This window comes from Ischnura elegans, chromosome 8, assembly GCF_921293095.1.
Source record: "Ischnura elegans chromosome 8, ioIscEleg1.1, whole genome shotgun sequence".
In the NCBI taxonomy this organism is placed as follows: domain Eukaryota; kingdom Metazoa; phylum Arthropoda; class Insecta; order Odonata; family Coenagrionidae; genus Ischnura; species Ischnura elegans.
In genome coordinates this window covers 104526722-104547529 of record NC_060253.1, presented here as the reverse complement: position 1 = coordinate 104547529, position 20808 = coordinate 104526722, and the positions used below count along the sequence as shown (strand labels likewise).

The 20808-nt window shown below is 40.8% G+C and overlaps 2 protein-coding genes across 2 annotated transcripts in view; both read left to right on the top strand.

Moving 5' to 3' along the window:
• The first annotated feature begins 530 nt into the window (after nt 1-530).
• Nucleotides 531-19124, top strand: LOC124163883. The gene is made up of 4 exons (XM_046540990.1): nt 531-647; nt 15134-15376; nt 17253-17582; nt 18266-19124. Exons 2-4 carry the CDS (start codon nt 15134-15136, stop codon nt 18500-18502), a joined length of 810 nt encoding a protein of 269 aa, XP_046396946.1. The 5' UTR covers nt 531-647; the 3' UTR covers nt 18503-19124.
• Nucleotides 19125-20338: 1214 nt separating this feature from the next.
• Nucleotides 20339-20808, top strand: part of LOC124164476 (colorectal mutant cancer protein) — a 38054-nt gene continuing 37584 nt past the window's right edge. Inside the window, exon 1 of the mRNA XM_046541804.1 lies at nt 20339-20730. The gene's annotated coding sequence lies outside the window, so the exon portion shown is untranslated. The remainder of the gene's footprint in view (nt 20731-20808) is intronic.

Below are 20808 nucleotides of genomic sequence, written 5' to 3'. Positions count from 1 at the left end.
CAGCTCTCCTTTCCTCTCTCCTATCCGCTATCCTTTTCGTAGCTACATATTTCTTCTCTTTTACATCCTTTATAACCTGTCCTATGTAACTCATTCGAGGCCGTCCCTTGCCCTTTTTCCCTTCCACCTGTCCCTCTACGATTGTTTTCATCATGCCTCATAATGTGGCCAACTAAGTAGTCCCGTCTTCTCCCTAAGTTTCGCACCATCACATCCAGCGAGTCGGTGGTCCATGTTTTCGTGTGTCCCTCTGGCCTCTCCACCGGTTGGGTCATTCGAGTTCCCACGTGAGCGCCGAGTTAATGAGGTCGTTGGAAAAATCTGCGCGCCTTATGGAAAGCGAGTCTATCGAGAAAGGGAGGATACAAGCTTCTCTCTCTCTCTTGCCGCGCGTTCTAATGCCGAACATTTCTCTGTGTTGCGTCATTGTTCGCCCCTACCGGCCATCCCACAACAGCAGGAGGAGGAGGAGGAGGAGGTTGGGGGAGGGGAGGGGCGAAGCGTCAAGCCACAGGAGAAGAGAGACTCGGAATAGAGTCAGTGAGTCGCCTACTCGCGCTCGGAGGAACATTCAAAGTTCAGAAGGATAGCAGCCGGCCGGCGAGCAACGCAAACAGATCCACCGTGAAATATATATTTTAAGAGAGGTGAGTGCGAATTATACAATACATTTTTTCATGAAATTTTCTTCTTTTTTTAAGTTCAAGTTATTCGATGCTTTTACCTCTGTCATATAAATGGGTCACACAAGAATTTAAAGCGCAGCTTTTTCGGCGCTGAGGCATACGTGACCCCGAAAGTTTTTCGTTGAATGACGCATACCTATTTCTATGTCGCTGGTAAGGTATTTTAAAATAACCGTGAACAGTGCGTACTCGTGCTCATTAAAAAAAACAAATGTGAATAAATTCAAGACCGCTGAAGATTCTATAAAGTATTTCCGGAAGTGCTGAAAAAGTTCAGTTCACTTTGTAAACAAAAATAATGGCGCCTCAGAATCGCATCATCAATAAAATTAATTCTGCGTCCACCTGACTTACATTGATGGCTTGATCCTGAATTTATTTTGACGTTATACAGTGAAGACATACGTAGTTGGAATACCCATTATTTACATTCGCGAAAAATGAATTCACGATCGGCTCCATGAGACGGAAGAGTGTCGCCAAAACAACGTAACTACGCGCGGCGTCGAAGAATGCGAGCTTTCGATTTATGAAAGAGGATTTAATGCCATTCATATCGCCAAACCATATCAAAACCTCATTCAACTGTTTTTGTGTTTAAGTTATCGTTCGTTTTTTTCCGGATCCTATAAATGGGTCACCACAGAGCGTCACTTCGGGAACCGTTCCAAGTGTTCCGGTCCCTGTGATCCCGTAGGCGCACGCGCTTTCATTACTCTAATGTCGCCTCAACACATACCTCACCTCAGGGGCGCAGCTAGGAATTAAGGCTGGGGGGTTTAGATGCAACTAATATCGAGGTGTGTGGTTGTATGGAATACCCACCAGGATAAGCGGTAGGTGCGAGATTAATAAATTGCGGTATTTTGAGATAAATGGTTCAAAATGGTGAGTTTTACGGCTTTCTGAGGGATATTTTATTAACCCTTACACTATTATAATAGTAAAATATCAATCCAATTAAGTAATATGGATTAAAATCAAAAATTTCTCTGCGCTCTGGGGGGGTTTATCCCCCAAAACCCCCCCTCGTTGCGCCACTGCCTCACCTCACATAGGCGGGCGCTCAAACCCCGAAAGGGTTTTGGCCTCACCAGCAGCTGCTCACCATCCGTATCGGTCCTGCATCAGCTCCAGTGTTATGTTGAGCCTCAGCGTAATATCCTTATGCGCTTCCATCTCCCCACCGCGCGCGGTGCGCCCGCAGTCTTTGGCGCTCCAGTGGTCGACTGCCTCGTGGAAGATTCCCCGCCACTATACTCAGCGATGAGTCCAGTTCTCTCCCGCTCACGTGGCCATCTTCTACTTTTAATATGGGCAATGACGTCGGAAACTTCCTTGAAAACTATCAGTTTTCTGTAGGGCTGTATTCTGGAGTTGCCTAGGTCACATACTGGACAAATACGTAGAATTTGGTTTTATGAGTCCAGTTCCCTCCCGCTCACGTGGCCATCTTCTGCTTTTAATTTGGGCAATGATGTCGGAATCTTGCTTGAGAACTATCAGTTTTCTGTCGGGCTGTATTCTTCAGTTGCCTAGGTCACATACTGGACAAATACGTAGAATTTGGTTTTCGCTTCAACACATAGGCATACTCTTTGTTTTGGTTCTTTCAGCTCATTTTTATTAGATAGACCATATTAGTTTCACCATTGAGTATGTGTCATGTCGTACGAAGAAGATCTTACTTTGTGCAATATTTCCTTATTAAACAAAGAACATCTCTATGTCTCCCACTGATTTATTATAACAATAATTGAATTCCATTGGTTTCGGTTGTTATATCATCATCAGGCACAATTAAAACACAGTTGTAATGGTAGCCTTCCCCATGGATGGCGCAATTACTGAAATCAGGAAACTGCTAGCATTGTATTGTAATAAATCAGTGACAAACGTAAATCTGTGATCTTGTTTTAGTTGTTTACATCATAATCGTTGACGCAACTTGTGTTCTAAGATTGTCCAAATAAAAATTAGTGGATGGTATGAAATTTTTGTCGTTGCAAATTGGTTGCCTTTAACCTATATTTCTGCAAAATATCGCTGTGTACACTTAAGTAGGTTCGTGCTGTTTTCTCAGCCGAAATTTGCGGATTGGGGTTAATAATGAAGTGTTTTAAACTCACTGTTGGTTCGGAAAATGCCGTCTTCGGAGTAGGTGCCCCTCCAAATGAACCCTCAGAAATGTATTCCCCCTCCAAATACAATTCCTGGCTTGTTTATGAGAGCAATGGGGAATGCATTGTTTCGTGATATCATCAATTGAGCACCTAAAAATCCGTGGTTTCAAAATAATATATTCAAATTCCTAAGAGAGGCGGCAGTGTTTAATCCAAAAGTGCCGAGGAAGAAGTATAAAAAAACGTCTAGTCCTCGAATGCGTGTTTTGAAATGTCGGTTTATTCATCCCTTTCAACGATACAGACCGTTTGGAAGCAGCGGCGATGAATGAAATGACGTCACCCATAAAGAGGGCATTTTTGCAGTCACTTGAATTTATACTTTTTAGATCTCAACATCATTGGACTTTTTCGCTGATTAAATGTGTATCATCCATGTGGCAGACCTGTTCTTAATATTTGTAGTTTAAAATAAAGAAAATATTTTTATGTGAATGTTTTAACCACGAGCTTGCTAGACTTGTTTGCCCAAGTAAATAGAATAACGAATAAAAATTGTTGGCACCAGTAGGTTCGTAAGCGAATCAGAACTTATGAATTTCGGAACGACGCGATTTTTCGTGTATCTCCGGCGCGGTTTTACACGACTCCACGCCCATGCTTCGCTTCTGGTCGCGCGCCCGTGTAAACAAGTTTCAAGAGCTTTCTGCTGAGCTAACTAAGAGCTCTATCCAAGGTCGATTGAACTCCACCCTCAATATTGATCCGTGCTCTAGCCCTATCCATTGTTTACATACGCATCCAGGGGTAAACATTTGACTGACTTGGTTGCTGAATGCTGTTAGTCAAGTGCGCCTATAATTGGGAAAAGGTAGCGATAATCGTTTGCTGCGTTCATTTTGCTAACATATAGTAATGGAAGTTGGTAAGAAGCCCTTGGCTATGAATTCGCTGTTTCTTTCAAGTTCGGAAGTGGGCTGTTTTCGGGGTCTTGTTGACTTGCAAGCATTTTCAAAACAGATGAAGTCCATCAGCGAGTGATACTGAGATTGAAATGACAAAATTCAAGATCACGTGATGGCTCTGTTGGATATGACTATCATATTTTTCATGTTTTTTATTTCGATTCAAAAATTTTATTCAGTATACAATTTACTATGAAGGAGAATCATGATTTTAATAAAATATATTTGAGAATATATATATCTTTAACTGGATTTTACATTTTTCCAAAGAGTGTTGACAAGTTAGTGAGGTGAACCACTAGAGCAATGATCTTTCAAATGAACGCTCGTTGACACGAAAATTGAATCATGACCGTATTTTGCATTGCAATCATCGGCTAGTCTGATTGTTTTATCCGTTGAATTATCAGTTCATTTCTCGGTGCGTTCAGGTAGCGGAATCCATAAGAAGAGGAAAGCTACCCGAGAAGAAGAGTGTCCGCGAGAAGATTTCGGAATATTTAGACTCAGGAACGTTCAATAGGAGAAGATAGAGATATTTTTTTAAATGTGGCGCCGTAGGATGATAGCGAAGATCAAGTGTGTCGATGGAATCGCTAACTAACTGATTCTGAGAAAAGTGCACTCATTGTCAGTACTATTGAGAGAAAAGTATCGGTGATATATTTGGACTTCTAATTATAACACGAGAGCATAATAAATGTTGTCAAACAGCCGTCGAAGAAATATTCAGTGGTCAGTGGAACTAAGGCATACCCTCGTGGAGGTGTTTAGAGTTAACAGGCCATATGAGATTGAAAGAATATTTATTTGGAGGCGAAGTAATTAGCCAATAGATTGAACTGGTAAAGAAATCAGCTCAAAAACAGTCCAATGATTCGCCCACGCTGCAATTCAGGCGTCTGCGACAGGACCACGGCCTATTCGGCGGCGGCAGAATTTAACTTACTAGTCATGTGTGTCTAGGGTGATTCAACCCCGGGGAGATTACTTAGGAGATGAATGTGAGAGTAAGAGCTCGTCCCGAAGTCAGCTACAAGCGTGTAAATTTCACGCATTGAGGTTGAGAGGCAACTCGCAATTCGAGGACTTAATTTGAGGGTATTCAAAGGCTTCGCCCTGGAATTGAACCTGGGCCCCTCCGATCAGCCGCCAAGAGCTCTACCTACTAGGTCTGACCGCTGCCCCCAACCATACGGTTAATGGTGGCTATTTGTCAGCAGGCAAATTTCGTGTTTCAATTAGTTCCTCGGTAGCTTTTCGATGAAGCAATTCCCGAATTCATCTAAATCTACATTCTACCCCGCGAGACACTCCAATAGGCGTACAGTAAACGTGATTCTGCTGTCGCCGAATTAGGACACCAGCCGTCAACAATAAATAGAGACTAAAAAAAGAAAAGAATAATCGCGTACTATGTCTCACCAAGTTTTAACCCTTTCGCGCCGGGCTCCTTCACGGAAAGTTGGTTTTGGCTGTACGGGGCTTTGAGCATTTCTATTTCGCCCTGTACGGAGTTGTTTTTCGGCAAGGAATTGTCCAGGTAATCGCTTCCTCCCTTTATTTTTCGGGGAAAAAGGGAATACCCATTCCTACCCGTTGGTCAAAATATCTCTCTTAATTTTATCGTTTCTGTCGGACCTGGAAATAAAGTGGGAATATGATATGGTGGCCTCCGTGTTGATCCTAAAGACATCTATTCTTTAGTAGCTTAAGCAATCTAAGCCTAGAAAGGTGGCGGATTCGCGGAGCCGGCCGGTGAAGGAGTGCTCAATTCTCAAGGACCGCCGTGAAATATCTCCCGCAATAACGGTCTCAGCCTCTCCGCGCCCACGTCCACTGTAAAGTGGAAGCACTGCTGCCCCTCTCTCTCTCTTTCATGGCCCTCATTTGAATTAGCCCCGGTCTGCAGCGCCATCATTTCTCGCCTGTCGTCTCCGCTGACTTTTCTCACGCTTTCTTGAATCGTGCGATAAGAGATTCCCATGAAAAGAAATTCCACATTTCATTTTTATAAAAAATGAGTTGTTCTCTCAGTATTCTACTGGCTAGGGTAGGTTTACATGGAACATTATGAGAATTATGCCATCATACCTCCCCTCCCAATTTGCACTTCCCTAATGTTACGGTGTCACCCGCAACAAAAACTGTGCGAAAAGTTCACGGAAAAAAAATCATCCGCCTTGACTGGGATTCGAACCTGGATCCCTCGATTTCCGGAAATGATTTTTTCTCTCTGGATTTTACACTTCCCGTTTCAGTACACCATAAGGCCTTCTTCCTTTCGTTTGTTTCATATTCCTTTCTTCCTCTCACTCACTTCCCCAAAATCCTTTCTTGTGACACCAGACTTCAACATCCCCTCCCCGCTCAGCACACGCTCCATCCAAAACCCGCCTGTCTCTTCTGAATCTCACATAGACGTTTCCTCACCCACCACATCCAGCACTTCTTCGTTCCTCCTCTCCGTCCACTTTACCTTCTCCATTCTTCTCCACACCCACATCTCGAACGCCTTAGTCTTTTATCCTTCCTCTCCCTAAGTGTCAATGAAGAAAGATTTCTTGCTTTCCCGCCGAATAGACTGACTGAGTAAATATTCTCGGGATCGCCACGGGGTCAGGCACTGCATCAGTGCCGCAGCGAGGGGGGGGGGGGTTTGGGATATTCCCCCACCCCCTCAGAGCTCAGAGAAATTTTTAAGTTTAGTCCATTTTACTCAATTGGATTAATATTACCAATAGAATAGTATAAGGATTGATAAATTATCCCTCAGAAAGCCGTAAAACTCACCATCTTGAGCCTTTTATCTTGAAATTCCGTTATTTATTAATCTCGCACCTACCGCTTATCCTGGTGGTTATTCCATGCCCCCACACACCCCGGTATTAGTTGCACCTAACCCCCCCCCCCCCAGCCTTAATTCCTAACTGTGCCCCATGCACTGCATAACTGCCAAAGTGTCAATGTTTTCGCTCCGTAAAGCCCTAAACTCCATTACAGATAAGAGACTTCACAATCCATTTCTTTGAAATCATCCGTATCGGCCTTCAAAGACTCCAATCCATAAATATCTCCTCAGGTAACCAACATTGATGTTATTCACGACTTTGATAAGGTCTTCGTACCCACGAGAAATATCACCGAAAAGCTATGGAATCAGTGAATAATTTAATCCGGAGTATAAACTATCGTTAACAGTTCTAATCTTTGTTGAATTAATGATGAACATTAATCAGTATTTTTCCGTCGATGTAAAAAAAAGTGAAAACGCACAGCCATTGGATCCTCGCAACGTCACGTCAAATGTCGTCATTAAAGAAAATGAACCTTTTTTCTGGCTTATATTCGCTTATATGGAGTAAATAATTGGAATGGGTTTTTACATGGTTGAGTGGTAGAATAATTTTGAACGGAATGGTAATGATCTGAAATTACATTTCTATAGCGGCAGAAGTCAACTTAAAAATCAAGTCATATCAGCTGATTTTAAACACAAAATTTAGTTTTGATCTCATAAAAATTTTGCCAGTATCATTTATATGTATTATAAATAACTAATATTTGCAGCGTTAGTAATATATTATTTTAACTGTAGATTTAAATCATTGACTTGATTTATCAGTATGCTGTATGTGTTTTTAATATATCAGCCGAAGTGTTGAGCTGGGAAAATTGTGTCTGTTTTTTTTTATACTCATTCATAAGTTGCCTCTAATTTTTCTAGCATGGTAAGGTATATATTTATATATTATAGAATAAACTTTTTAATTGAAAGAAATAAATACATCAAAGTTAACAATGTTAGAAAATGGCAATAAAAATGTTATTGATATCAAATATCGTAAACAAATTTGAAGGCTTGAAAATGAGATAAAACTGAGGCTCTAACGAGGTTGGATGGAGAGAGATTAGGATTTTTCAGATTTAAGGCACGTGTGTTTTGGAAAAATTGGAAAAATTAAAATTCGCGTTGATCGCCCAGAGTACTTTTGGTAAACTATCTTGGGTTATCAAGTTTAATACGAATGTGCAATTTATATACACCCATAAAGAAGACATTTTGATCAGAATCTGAGTACCTCAGAGGGGATAATGTTTTGAATTGGTAAGGAATGACCCGTATGATTTATATACTTACAGAACTCGCTGAGAGTCTCGTTGAGTGACGGCTGGGAAGGGGGCGGGTTACCCCACGCAAAGAAACCAGATTGTCGGCGGAAGTGTTCCTATCTGATAAATTCATTCGAAGAAAGCGACTGCTTTGCGAGAAATTCTTTCGGAGCGTCTCTGAATGGAGAAGAAAATGTATTCTCCGTGATTGTCTACCTCACGATGGCACCCACGAAAATCATAAGAGGGGATTCCTCAGTCGGCCACTGAATGTGCTGTCATTTACCACGCATTTTAGTGCGTTTACTACAGTCGAAACTCACGTCGCGGACGGGTATAACCTTGTTCATTTCTTGGGAAAATAAGCTACAAATAGGCCTGTTAACCTAGATTTATGGTTGATTTCGTAATGATGTGGTTTCTTATACTGATGATGTATTACATGATATTTATCGAGATTTTAAGGCCGTTTTACACGGTACACGGAATTGCCCAATCTGACGTACGTGCGAAGGCGCAATCAAAATTGCGTCGTGTAAAGGCCGTTTTACACGGGGCACGGAATTGCGCAGGTTAGAGCTGCATTTATTTCTAAAATGGCGTGGAATTGCGCGAATGCAGGAACGAAATTAGAAGAGAGGCCATTTTGCCGTCTCGCATCCACGCATTCTCGCATGTGTTCTAGCAATTCACCGCTTTACACGACGCAATTTTGATTGCGCCTTAATTTTTGCCGAGAAATTAATGCAGCTCTAACCTGCGCAATTTCGTGCCCCGTGTAAAACGGCCTTCAGAAACTGTATTGCAAGTCCTGAGAATAAATAGATTACTCAGCACCATTAGCCGCGCTGTAGGTATTTTTGAAAAGTGTAAATGGATGGGAAATGCGCCCAAATCGGCAGCAAAAAATCGAGCATCAACGGGATTGACTGGTGTCTCCTCTATGCAGCCGCCTTGGTGATACATTTCAGAAAGCAAGACCTTTCGTCGTCATAAGCTTGGGCTTCAGTGGAGTCCCTCTAATCCGAACTGATTGGGATCGAACCCTGATCGGATTACTTGATTGTTCAGATTAGCCGAAAAAATCGGTTTGATACGGGTGAATGCGTACACAGTGCATTGGAGCGCGTGACTGCTCGCGCCTGGCACATTCGGAAGTCGTCACTCCACATTACTGTTATTTACTTTAAATACAGCATTGAATGTTGTAATTAGTCAGCAGTTTATACTGTGTACTATATTCTCTAATCTTTATAAATTCAGGAATTATTGTACTGTCTTTAAGGACTAAATATTTGAGAAAATAACTGTACTGTAAATAACAAAAAGTTAAATTTATTTGAAAAAAAAAGATCGTCTCGGAGCTGTTCGGATTAAGCAAATTTTTTGGATTAAACGCCTTCGGATCAGAGGGACTTCAGTGTACCTACTTTGGATATATAAAGAAGGTCACAATGAAGAATAATATCAGGGAAATGAAGGACTAGTTCGCGAAGGAAGAAATGCAGTGCTGCCAATTACACCACTATTAGGATTGAATTTACACAGTGAATGAATATCAGGTTATGCTGAACCGTTCAGTTCGACCGGTCATTCGTAAGCGGGAGTATCCCGAATAAATTCAACCGATTCAGGCGTGATATAGTGGATGTTCGCCATATTGAAATAAGAGGTAGATGAACAATCCCACAATAATTTAATGCGTACGATGCGTTTCGGATCACAGAGCCATAATCAGATACAGTGGAAAAGTGAAAAATACCTTTCATTTCATTATCGGGAGTATCCACTGAAAGTGACCAATTAGCTGAAAGCGTTTGTGAGCGTATTCTGATATTTGCATTGGAAACGCTAGATTCATGTGTGAGGGTGCGGTGCCTTCGTCTTGAAAGGTTACTCGGGTTTCCCACCGGGTTAATGTTGGCATGGCTGCCACCGTTACGGAAACCGAGTATGTTCACATCTTCAGAGCAGCAGGGGCGCAGCTAGGAATTAAGGCCAGGGGGGGGGGGGGATTAGGTGCAACTAATACCGGGGTGTATGGTGGTATGGAATACCCACCAGGATAAGCGGTAAGTTCGAAATTAAATAGCGGAATTTTAAGATAAATGGTTCAAAATGGTGGGTTTTACGGCTATCAGAGGGATATTTTATCAATCCTTATACTATTCTATTAGTAATATCAATCCAATTGAGTAAAATGGACTAAATTTAAAAATTTCTCTGAGCTCTGGGGGGGGGGGGTTTTATCCCCCAAACCCCCCCCCCTCGCTGCGCCACTGTAAAGCAGATCATACCCTGATCATCGAAACGGACTCCAAAATGTCGGCAGCCATATCATAGCATTAAACCGTTAGGGAACCCGAATAGCCTTCCAAGACGCTATTAGCCGGGGAAACACCAGAGACTACCTCGTGCGGTGACCTGTCACAGTGGCGCATCGAGGGGGGGTGGGTTTTGGGGGATAATACCCCCCCCCAGAGCTCATACAAATTTTTAAGTTAAATCTATTTTACTTAATTGGATTAATATTGCTTATAGAATAGTGTGAGGATTAATAAAATATCCCTCAGAAGGCCGTAAAAATCACCATTTTGAACCGTTTATCTTACGTTTTTTCCGGCGGAGGGCCTCCGCACCTCCCGCTTACCCTGGCGGGGATGCAATACCCCAGGCCCCCCAGTATTAGTTGCGCCTGAAACCCCCCCTAACCTTAATTCCTAGCTGCGCCCCTGACCTGTCATCCCATAAAATGCCTGAAAACCTCCTTGGCTCCCCTCGATCGATCTTTTATTTCCGTTGTCCTATGATGATGTGCTGCGTTCGTATTTCTGGATGGATCAGAAGGAATTTTCGTGAGGGTTAGGTGGGATGGGTTTGAGGCGCCAAAATACAAAAAAAGGTCCCCGTTTCCCGCTGGCAGCGTTCCATCGGAAGGCGTCCGCCCGCGGGGAGGAGCCACTGGCCGAGAAGAAGCGACACCTGCCCCGTGGTTGTTGCCGGCCGAGCCGAGATGAAACTCATTGCACCTCGTGGAATACCGAAAAGTAATCGCAACCAGGGCCGGAACTAGGAGTTTAGTCAGGGGATGGGTAAAGATTAGCTTGCCCCCCCCCCCTCTCCATCCTCCCCCACCACTAAATTGAGTAGTTTCCTTCATCAAAGAAAACGAAAGACATTGATTGCGATTCGTTACCCACCATCAGTTTATTCATAACATACAAATTATTTGGTTTTAGAAATCCCAGTTTAAACGACTGGCAATGGTCAATTTTATCCTCGTTTGAAAAAGGCCAGATAGGCGTCCATGCGATGCCACTCCACGTGACGTCACAGGGACCTGGTTTCTATACGAGGAGATAGGAGCTTTACATCGTCTGAGATTACCAATGCATGCATGAGGCACAGAGCTCACGGAAACATCTCTTAATAATCACCTATTAAAACTGGCTAAGGTCGGAAAGTTTCCTTAGTTTGATAAGGTATTAATAATCCTTATTTAAGCCAAGCGCTACCTGCAAGCAGCCTACCTCCAAGCAGTGAATATATCCTGATGGAAAACAATTTGAATAATAATTTTAATTTAATAATAGTGAATAATTTGTATATTATGAATACACTAATGGTGGGTAACGAATCGCAATCAATGCCTTTTGTTTTCTTTGATGAAGGAAACTACCCTATTGGTGAATATATCCTGATGGAAAAGGTAATTTTTTAGTGAGCAATAGAAGTGAGGATGTTAGTCTGTTGCGAAAAGGGGAATAAGAGGACGGAATTAATGTATGTTGTGAATCGCTTGACCACCTGAACTGGCAATACATTTCTGTTGAATTTACCTTACGAGAGATTATATGATGGATTGAAGCCAGTGCACGCGTATCATGAAAATTATCTTACATATCAAGTTACTTTGGTTGTTATCCGTCACCTATTTAATCGAAGATTCACAGTTTGATTGAATTCCTCCCTATCAATAATTTGGTCCATTAACGCTGACTGGGCTAAACCTCCGCCTTTTGACGTATTCCCCAGAAATATATGGGACATTTTCAAAATAACACCTTGTATTTAGAACAAAAACATGAATTTCGGATAACCAGAGCCTTATCTTATTTCAAATTTAACGAATCAATGCATAATAAATTCTGAAATACATAGCATTTTATTTATTTGGTATAAATGGTGTGCAGTGACTCTTCCCTTGATCCATAGCTGGCGAATGTCAAAAGGGCCAAAGGAATCTTCATTTCCGTTCCCTTACTATTCTATGAAATTTTTATTGCCAGAAAATATGTGGGTAGGTACTTGCTTGGAGCAGGAAACGTCTATTTTCATCCTCGGAGTTCCGCAACCACCATATCCTACTTGAGGTAAGCTCTCAACGCTGCACAACTGATTTTACGAACGTATTTGGCCAATAGCGTACGGTAATCACACTGTCATAATCCCTAATTCTTAGATTTGAAATATCTCATTCCACAATTTGACAAAATATTATTATTTTTGATATTAAGATATTAATGTTAAAAAATGAAGGCATATGGTATACGAAATCGTTTGCAGGATAAAGCTTCTGGCGCTTCTGACCTTCGAATCGGATATTTGAGTAATTTCGTCGCGAAAGTAATCACTATCGAGATCACTTTTCCCGTCGCCAAAAGCAATCGCTCTAGTGATCATTTTTCTGAATCACACGGTCACTCCCGCCGTCGCTTTTCGCATCATTTCCACAAGGCCATTGCATTTCCAATATCACAGCTCGTTGTCATAGGACCCTCATCACGAAATTATACAGCGTGTTTGTTTATTTATGCCGTTCCCACATTTGTCAAACGTGGCGCTGCAATCACACCATACGGTCATGCTATCTGATTGGCTGATATGGGGTTTTAGTGACGGTTTTAGCGACGGAAAAAGCGACCGGACGAGTGATGAAAAATAGCGATGGGAATCCACATCGCGATCGCCATCGCGAAAAACAACTGCCGCCGACGATCATTTTGCGCAGTGCTCGCGATAGTGATCACTTTCGCGACGAAAAAAATGATCGTGTGATTCAGGCTTAATATTCGAAGCCGCTCACCAGAATCACTCACTATCTCACTACTCACTATCGTAATATTCGGAGGAATTGCATTTTAAATTTGCTCATATTTCTGAATCGACAGATCGATTGTTTGTACTGTTTCTCCCTTTTTTATTGCCAAAGAGATAAGTATACCCAATAACCCAATTTCGTGTTGTACGTTTGGCCGGACATTTTCAGTAATTACGTTATTATTCAATGTATTCGACCCATTACTGTGCGATCAAAATTTATTAGGCATTACATAAAATCTGCTTACTGTTCAAATACAATTAATTGACGGTAATGAATACAATGAATGCCTGGTTACCTGTTATTGCTAGTAACTACAAATTGACAGTGATGAATATCTATTTTGGTAATGACGAAGAGATTCTGGCCCCTATATTTTCAAACTCAGTCGTTCCGAAATGTGGTCTATTTAGCAACAGTACTTCCAAATTTCGTAATTTCAGTGACTTAAAATATGTAAATGTGACAGTGGTTGAAATAGCTGCGATGAAATTGAGGTACAATTTAAACATAGGTAACTCAAATCTTAAGCCTGAATCACACGATCATTTTTTTTTTCGTTGCGAAAGTAATCACTATCGAGATCACTTTTCCCGTCGCGAAAAGCAATCGCTCTTGTGATCATTTTTCTGAATCACACGGTCACTCCCACCGTCGCTTTTCGCATAATTTCCAATATCACAGCTCGTTGTCATAGGACCCTCATCACGAAATTATATAGCGTGTTTGTTTATTTATGCCGTTCCCACATTTGTCAAACGTGGCGCTGCAATCACACCATACGGTCATGCTATCTGATTGGCTGATATGGGGTTTTAGTGACGGTTTTAGCGACGGAAAAAGCGACCGGACGAGTGATGAAAAATAGCGATGGGAATCCACATCGCGATCGCCATCGCGAAAAACAATTGCCGCCGACGATCATTTTGCGCAGTGCTCGCGATAGTGATCACTTTCGAGACGAAAAAAAATGATCGTGTGATTCAGGCTTTATCAATTTATTTTTTTGAGAGAGTCTGAAGCCAATTTGATTGCTTGACGGAAGATGAGAAAATTATTGCCCGTGAATAATTATTTTTAAAGCATTATTCATCGGTCTCTTTACTAGCCACATATTTGACTTTTATAGATCTATACTTTCCTATTTGGTCGTGTTGTACTTTATCAGATACGTTCTACTCATGTAACCCACCTGCGACTTGGGGCCATACATTTAAAACAAGTTTTAACAAATAAAGAAAGCGCATATTATAGAGTCCCTACTTATAATTCCAATTATATTTTATGAACGGTTCCGGCTTATCAAAACAATTGGCAGGAGTGGACTCTCATTTGTTGCGCAGGATTATCCTCTCGATTTGGATCACGAATAAGGATACAGAAAAAATATCGGGATTTTAATTTCTACTTCTGCGTTTTTTTGCTCGCTCAGTTCAAATTTTATATATGCATATAGCAGTGTTTATCACGGTCAATGGAAAGTACCTGTGTATGAAGATGCTCGAGCTAATCACCGATTTGATTACTCTTAACTCCAAGGTGGCGTAAAACATTGAAGTTTCAATGTTATTCTTGTTGAACAAACATCTTCACCATTAATATAAGTTTCCAACTTTAATCATTTGCACAAAAGTAGTTATCATTGATCACGTTCATTACAAGTAGGCAAAACTTACCATAAAGAAGGAAATCTGACAATTAATACGGGCGCATCGCGACCCTTTGGAAAATTGCTTCAAATTACGGATTCATATCAAGAAAATATTCTCTCGATGGTTTTCCATATTTTATGATTAACTATAAATCAATTAATAGCCATCATTATCCAAATTTGTTAATAACAACGAAGCAAACTAATAGGTACATAGCAACCAAAATAAAAATAAAATACCGCGGAAAATTCATTTCTACATCATTTTAAAACTGCTATTATGTAACAAAAATCATATTGCAGTTGCAGTACATTTGAGAGCTACCTCCGAGTTTGTAGTAATGTAAATCCGTGATTAGCTGAGCACCTTCTTTTGTTATCCGTGATAAACAGTGTTATTATGAATATCTAAAGTTGAAATTTAGTGGAAAAGGTGCACAAATGGTTCGATTTTGATCCATAATGATATTGATGTGGTTGGTCTTTCTTTGCAGATGCCGAAGGTGAAGTCGGATAAGAAGGAGGGGGAGAAGCCCTACGAGACGGAGGGTCGGAAGGGCGGCTGGGGGCGGAAGAAGGCCCCCGCCGAGGAGGAGGGGGAGAGCGGGGAGGCGGCCGCCGTGCAGGGGGCAGGGTTCAAGGACAAGGAGAAGGCCCAGGAGACGGTGAGGATCCTGGATGGGAGAGATCCCTGCTACGCCTTCTACGTCGTCAACTCCATGTTCCACAGAGCCAAGGTGAGCTATCTACAACCGCCTCAATAGGCGGGTGGCGGGGGATGTTAGAACACCACATGCTAACAAATAAAAAGGAATTGCTCTGATGAAGTTCCGCCTAGCATTTCTTGAAGTACATTATTGCTCTTAGGAAAAACGAATGTCCATACCTATCCGTTCGGCATAATATCTCTCTTAATTAGTCGTTTGCGTCGGATCTGGAAACATAGTGGGATAATGATATTCTCCATGTCGCTCTTACAGATTTCCATTCTCATTGCCTAGCGCGTAGTCCCCGAGTGTCCAGCGGCTCCGAACCTAATTCATTTAATGTGTTGCTCTCTAAACGGTGCATAAACGTGGACATTGAGGAAAGAAGACGAGAGGAGATTGGAGGCTTTCGAGATGTGGGTATGGAGGAGAATGGAGAGGGTGAAATGGACGGAGAGGAAAAGGATCGACCAAGTGCTGGATATTGTTGACGAGGAGAGGCAGCTTTTAGATGAGATACGGAGGAGACAGAAGGTACTTTACGGAGTACTTAGAGGGGAGGGGATGTTGAAAATGGTGTTAGAGGATAGAATGTTAGGGAAACGAGGGAGGGGAAGGAAAATAATAGGATTTTTAGATAGATGGAAAGGGAGTAGGCCTTACAGTGAATTGAAGAAGGCAGTGCTGGACGGAATGGGAGGCTCCCAGATCACTCCATGGAAACCTACCTTAATCGGTAGAATACTACAAAGAAATCTATGGAACGCTTTCTGTTCACCCTTAGCAGTTTTTGACGAATCGCGCAGCTTTCCTTTGTATTTTGTCAAGTCCACGGATCCCAAATTCTCGCTGCATATTCAAGTAATGATAGGACGAGTACGGAATAGCACCTCTCTTCTACTTTTTCATTCCACTATCTACCCACAGCACACTTGACGAATCCTAGCCACCCTAGAATCCTAGCATGGCACAGCCACAAACATGTCCTATGAGTTCCCCTTTGGGGGATACGTTCCAAGTTATTAGACTCCAGACAGACAAAATCCCAGATACGTCACTTTACCTGTCGCCTATATACGTATGTTGCCTTTGGGATATGTTGCGGATGATGTTACACGATGGTGCGGATGGAATGTTGTGGAATTTGGACGACCTAAGTAAAAGAGATACCTACTGATGGATTTTCCAATTACATTTTATAATTATTTTCGAAATCCTTTGTTTACATGGAAAGGTTAAAGTTAAATCTTAGGGTTTTAGTCAATCGAAGAAATAATTTTGAGACGAAGTAAATCGAAATAATTTCTCTTTGGGGGTTGGATTGTCGTGGTGGCCAGTGTGTTGGCTTTTCATAGTGCTTCCTGCGGCGCCAGAAATTATTCGGAGATTTTTGTTCGATCTCTGCTATACGGTTTTGAGGAGGGTACTTCGTCTCATGTAGTAGGTGCTCCTGGAGTGCTAGATGGTTTTACCTCATTTTAAAAGGTTTTCATTCATTTCTATCCCCGCATATTTTTTTATTCTTAGGCATGAGGAAATATAAACGACAGTGGGGTAGCCAGGGGAGGGGGTAAAGGGGGTCCGGACCCCCCCCCCCCCCGCCCCGAAATATACAAACACAATTATTTTCCTCGATAAAAAAACAAAATATTGAAAAATCATGAATTTACAATATATTTCTTTAATAAATGAAGTTTTTTCGATTATGAAAAGTGTTAAAATTAGTTAAAACCCGTTACTTAGTATCCTGTTTTTCAAAAATTTCCCCCCCTGGTTTTGGACCCCCCAATACCCCGAACGAAATTCCTGGCTACGCTACGATTGAGTATAATGAATCCCATTATATTTATCTGTCATGTTAAACCGGGACTTGCTCTCGATATACCTTTATTTTTCTCCCCATAAGCTGTGCATCAAAAGGACGAAGGATGAGGAGAAGATTAAGCACATGGAGGAGGCAATGGCAGTATTTGAGGCGTGGTTGGATGACTATCGTGCCCACAATCGCGCTCGAGAGAACTGCGCTTACCTTCCCTTAGATGTCATCGAAGGATATCTTCCGCTGGCAAAGCGATACGGTCTGCCCAGTGAGTCCAGTGATGAACCGACATTCCTGAATGCATATCGCAAGGCTGAAGGAGAGATGAAGAAGTTAAGAACGGTTCCTGTGGATGAGAATCATAAGGATGAAGTCAATGGACATGTTTTAACATGGGACATTGAAAGGAACAGAAGGGTGAGTGGGTATTCATTACAAAGCTTTATGGAGTAAAACCTTGCGTGATACTTCAAGCTAATTGCCTCTTATTAGAAGTTAATATATTTATTAATTCATTTTTGTTTAAAATTTACGGATAAACTTATTATATACTCATTTTTATCGGTAATATTATGATTAAAAAAATCATAAAAATCTTGTGCAAAGCCTTTTTAAAATTTTCATTACGTAATTATGAAACAATGCTGAAAATTATTTCGTTTTTCCTTTCATTTCTTTTGAGGATTTAATGATGCAAATTATGTGATTGTATGGATGTGTAGTCACCCCTTGATATAGCAAGATTCCCATCCGCTCCTTCACTAACCCCTTCTAAAATATATTCTGATATTCCGGCAAAAGCTTCAGTGGGCTTACCACCTGATACAACTTGTAAATGATGGATTTTATTTTCTTGTAACGCATTAAGCAATAGCCTCTTTGAAACCGTTGTTGAAAGCAGGCAAAAGCCGATGCAACGTTTAAACCCACTTTCTCCTCCCTCCTTTTCATTCATGCCAGATATTATCTAAGCTGTAGATCACCTGCTCCAAATGTCATTTAATACTCAACATACCGCCATCGAAGGACCACCCTCCAAATTTGTCTTTCGGCTAAGCCTTTGTAATCGCTATCATCTCCTTCTTCCTCTCCTCTTTCAGCTGAAAGCTAAATTGACTGAGATAAGAGAGAATCACTTGCCTCTCTTCGAGACTGACATAGACCTCAAAGGCCTGCCAACTAAAGATCACATGGAGCTAATACTTCTTGCCTACAGCCCAGATGTGACCAAGACTAAGAAGGCTATGTCACTTTTGAAAGAAAAGTTGGGAGTGTCCAACGGCGAGGATAGCAAAGGCAAGGAATCGTCATCGTCGGCAGCAGAAGACTCGTCCTAAAAGTGAAACATTACTCTGCCCCGGCTCCCTTTTAGTGAAACAGTAAATGCCGGTAACTTTTCTTAGTTCAAATGGAAGTTGAAAAATATTTTCGAAGATAAATTTTAATTTATTTTTTACACTCAGGAGGGTAGACTGCAGATGCAAAATCTTCAGCTACCATTATAATTATAGTATTAAATCTTGTTAAAATGGTATTTTATACCTTTTCATGAAAGTTCGGGAGGACATTCTCTTGCATCGCCAAGAGGAACATTTCTTCAAATTGTTGTAAACCTACTACATGTTGACATAGTTACTGTACATTTGTAGTTTCGCTACAAGTTCATTTTTATGAATCATTGTTTGATATAATTTTCACACATTCATTAATATGCCTTTTTGCATTTTCTACGATGGATGGCTTAGCTTCATTAATGGATTTTGACTATTTGAAGCTATACTGTATTCTCCAACTGAATGTTCCATGAATTAAGTACCTTTCATGAATCAAATATTGAACATTTTTTTTATATTTTCCTGTGTGGAGAACAAGCATTTCCATTTCTTTGTTTTTAATTGCATTTTTGTTGATGTTGTTCAAACCCTAGTGAATAAACTACCATTTGGCATTTTTGAGCAATACATTTCATTATTTTCCAGGTCGACAAATGAAAATCAGTAAGATGATGCAATATTTTCCTTATTATTTCAACCCAAAATGTATCTAAATACAAAATATTAGAGATAATTCTGTACTTCTAATAGGCTATAGCATATGAATTTTAGATTACTGATATCATGGCTACCACTATCGTGGGCGACTGGTGAGCGTGACACAATTTCCGTAGATAATATAATCGTTGGAGACCACATGTGGTAAAGTAAGCAGGTAAAGGACATCTGCTCAAGTGTTATGCTCTCTAGCAGTGTAAAAATATTCCTAATTGACAGAGGGAGCTTTCTAAATCGAAAGTGGAGAAATTCAGAGTGAGCCTAAATCGAAAGATTATTACTCCTGGAGTAAGCATTTCACGCTCTTAGATTTTTAAATTACGATATCTATTTTTCGCCATTAAATGAAAAGTGAAAATTTTCTAGCGCGCGAAAACGCGACGGCTAAGTATGTATGCTTGGAAAAGCCCGTGTGACGTCATTCTGGTTCCCGCTGCCGCCGTATGAGGCCACCTTGGTGTGGGGCTATAAGCACCGCTACGATGCAGGCCGCTATCAGGTAGCAGAGTAACCCGCCAGCAGGTAGTGCTTGGCAAATGATTTGTATATTAAGAATACACAAATGGTGGGTAACGAATCGCAATCAATGCCTTTCATTTTCTTTGATGAAGGAAACTACCCTGCTATTTTGAAAATAAAAGGAAATTATTTATTAAGACCATTATAGTGTTATTTAACCGTTAAGCTTATTAGAATTTCAAAAGGGTCTCTAGTTAATGTTTATTAAGTAATTATCAACCCTTGGTGCTAATTGCTTCAAAATCAGACCCTATAAGGAAGCATTTTCAACACCAGGAACCTCGCTCTCGCTAAGACCGTCACTTGAAATTTGGTATAGTAAATCACTGCTCTTTCTTGATGCCATAGAACTTACTAAATGAAAGTAAATAGTGAAATTTTCAAGGGCACATTATTATGGAATAAGACTACTGAAACAATCCCTAAACATTAATAATTTGAAAAAAAAAACAACTATTTTTAACATAACAGCATCCTTTATTAATTTCCAGAATAACGCTTCTGAATAGCCATTAATGTAACTCGTCATTGGTAAGATTATTTACATTAGGAATAACTCGTTCTTTTTAAATTCATTCTAGGTTAATGCGAACAACTTTCGTACTATTCTGTTTGAAAATCGGTAACTCATGCCGCAATTGTGAAGGAAAAATTATTTAAATGGAACTTTTAACATTAGGCTCTCTGAAAAATTATATACTGCAAAAATACTGCGTCACGTGTGTATAAAAATAATGCAGCATATCCATTCTAAAATATTATTTCTGTACAAAATGTGAAAATAAGCGAAGGTGAGCGATAACGGATATAAATGCTCAGAAAGTATTAGTGTCCGCAACTTTATCGATACGAAATTTGCGCCAACTGAAACAACCACGGTAGTGCTGCCTCCATTGGCCACCTCTAGAACCATCATTTGACATTTGACGTGCTAGTAAACCCAACATGGAGTCATGTAAATAATAGTTAAGAAGTTACTGTCATAGTCCAAAATGGTGAGTGACACCTTCTTCCATTAAAGTATATTGGAATTGTAATAATGAAGTCTTTAGTTGTTGGTGTTCAGTATCAAA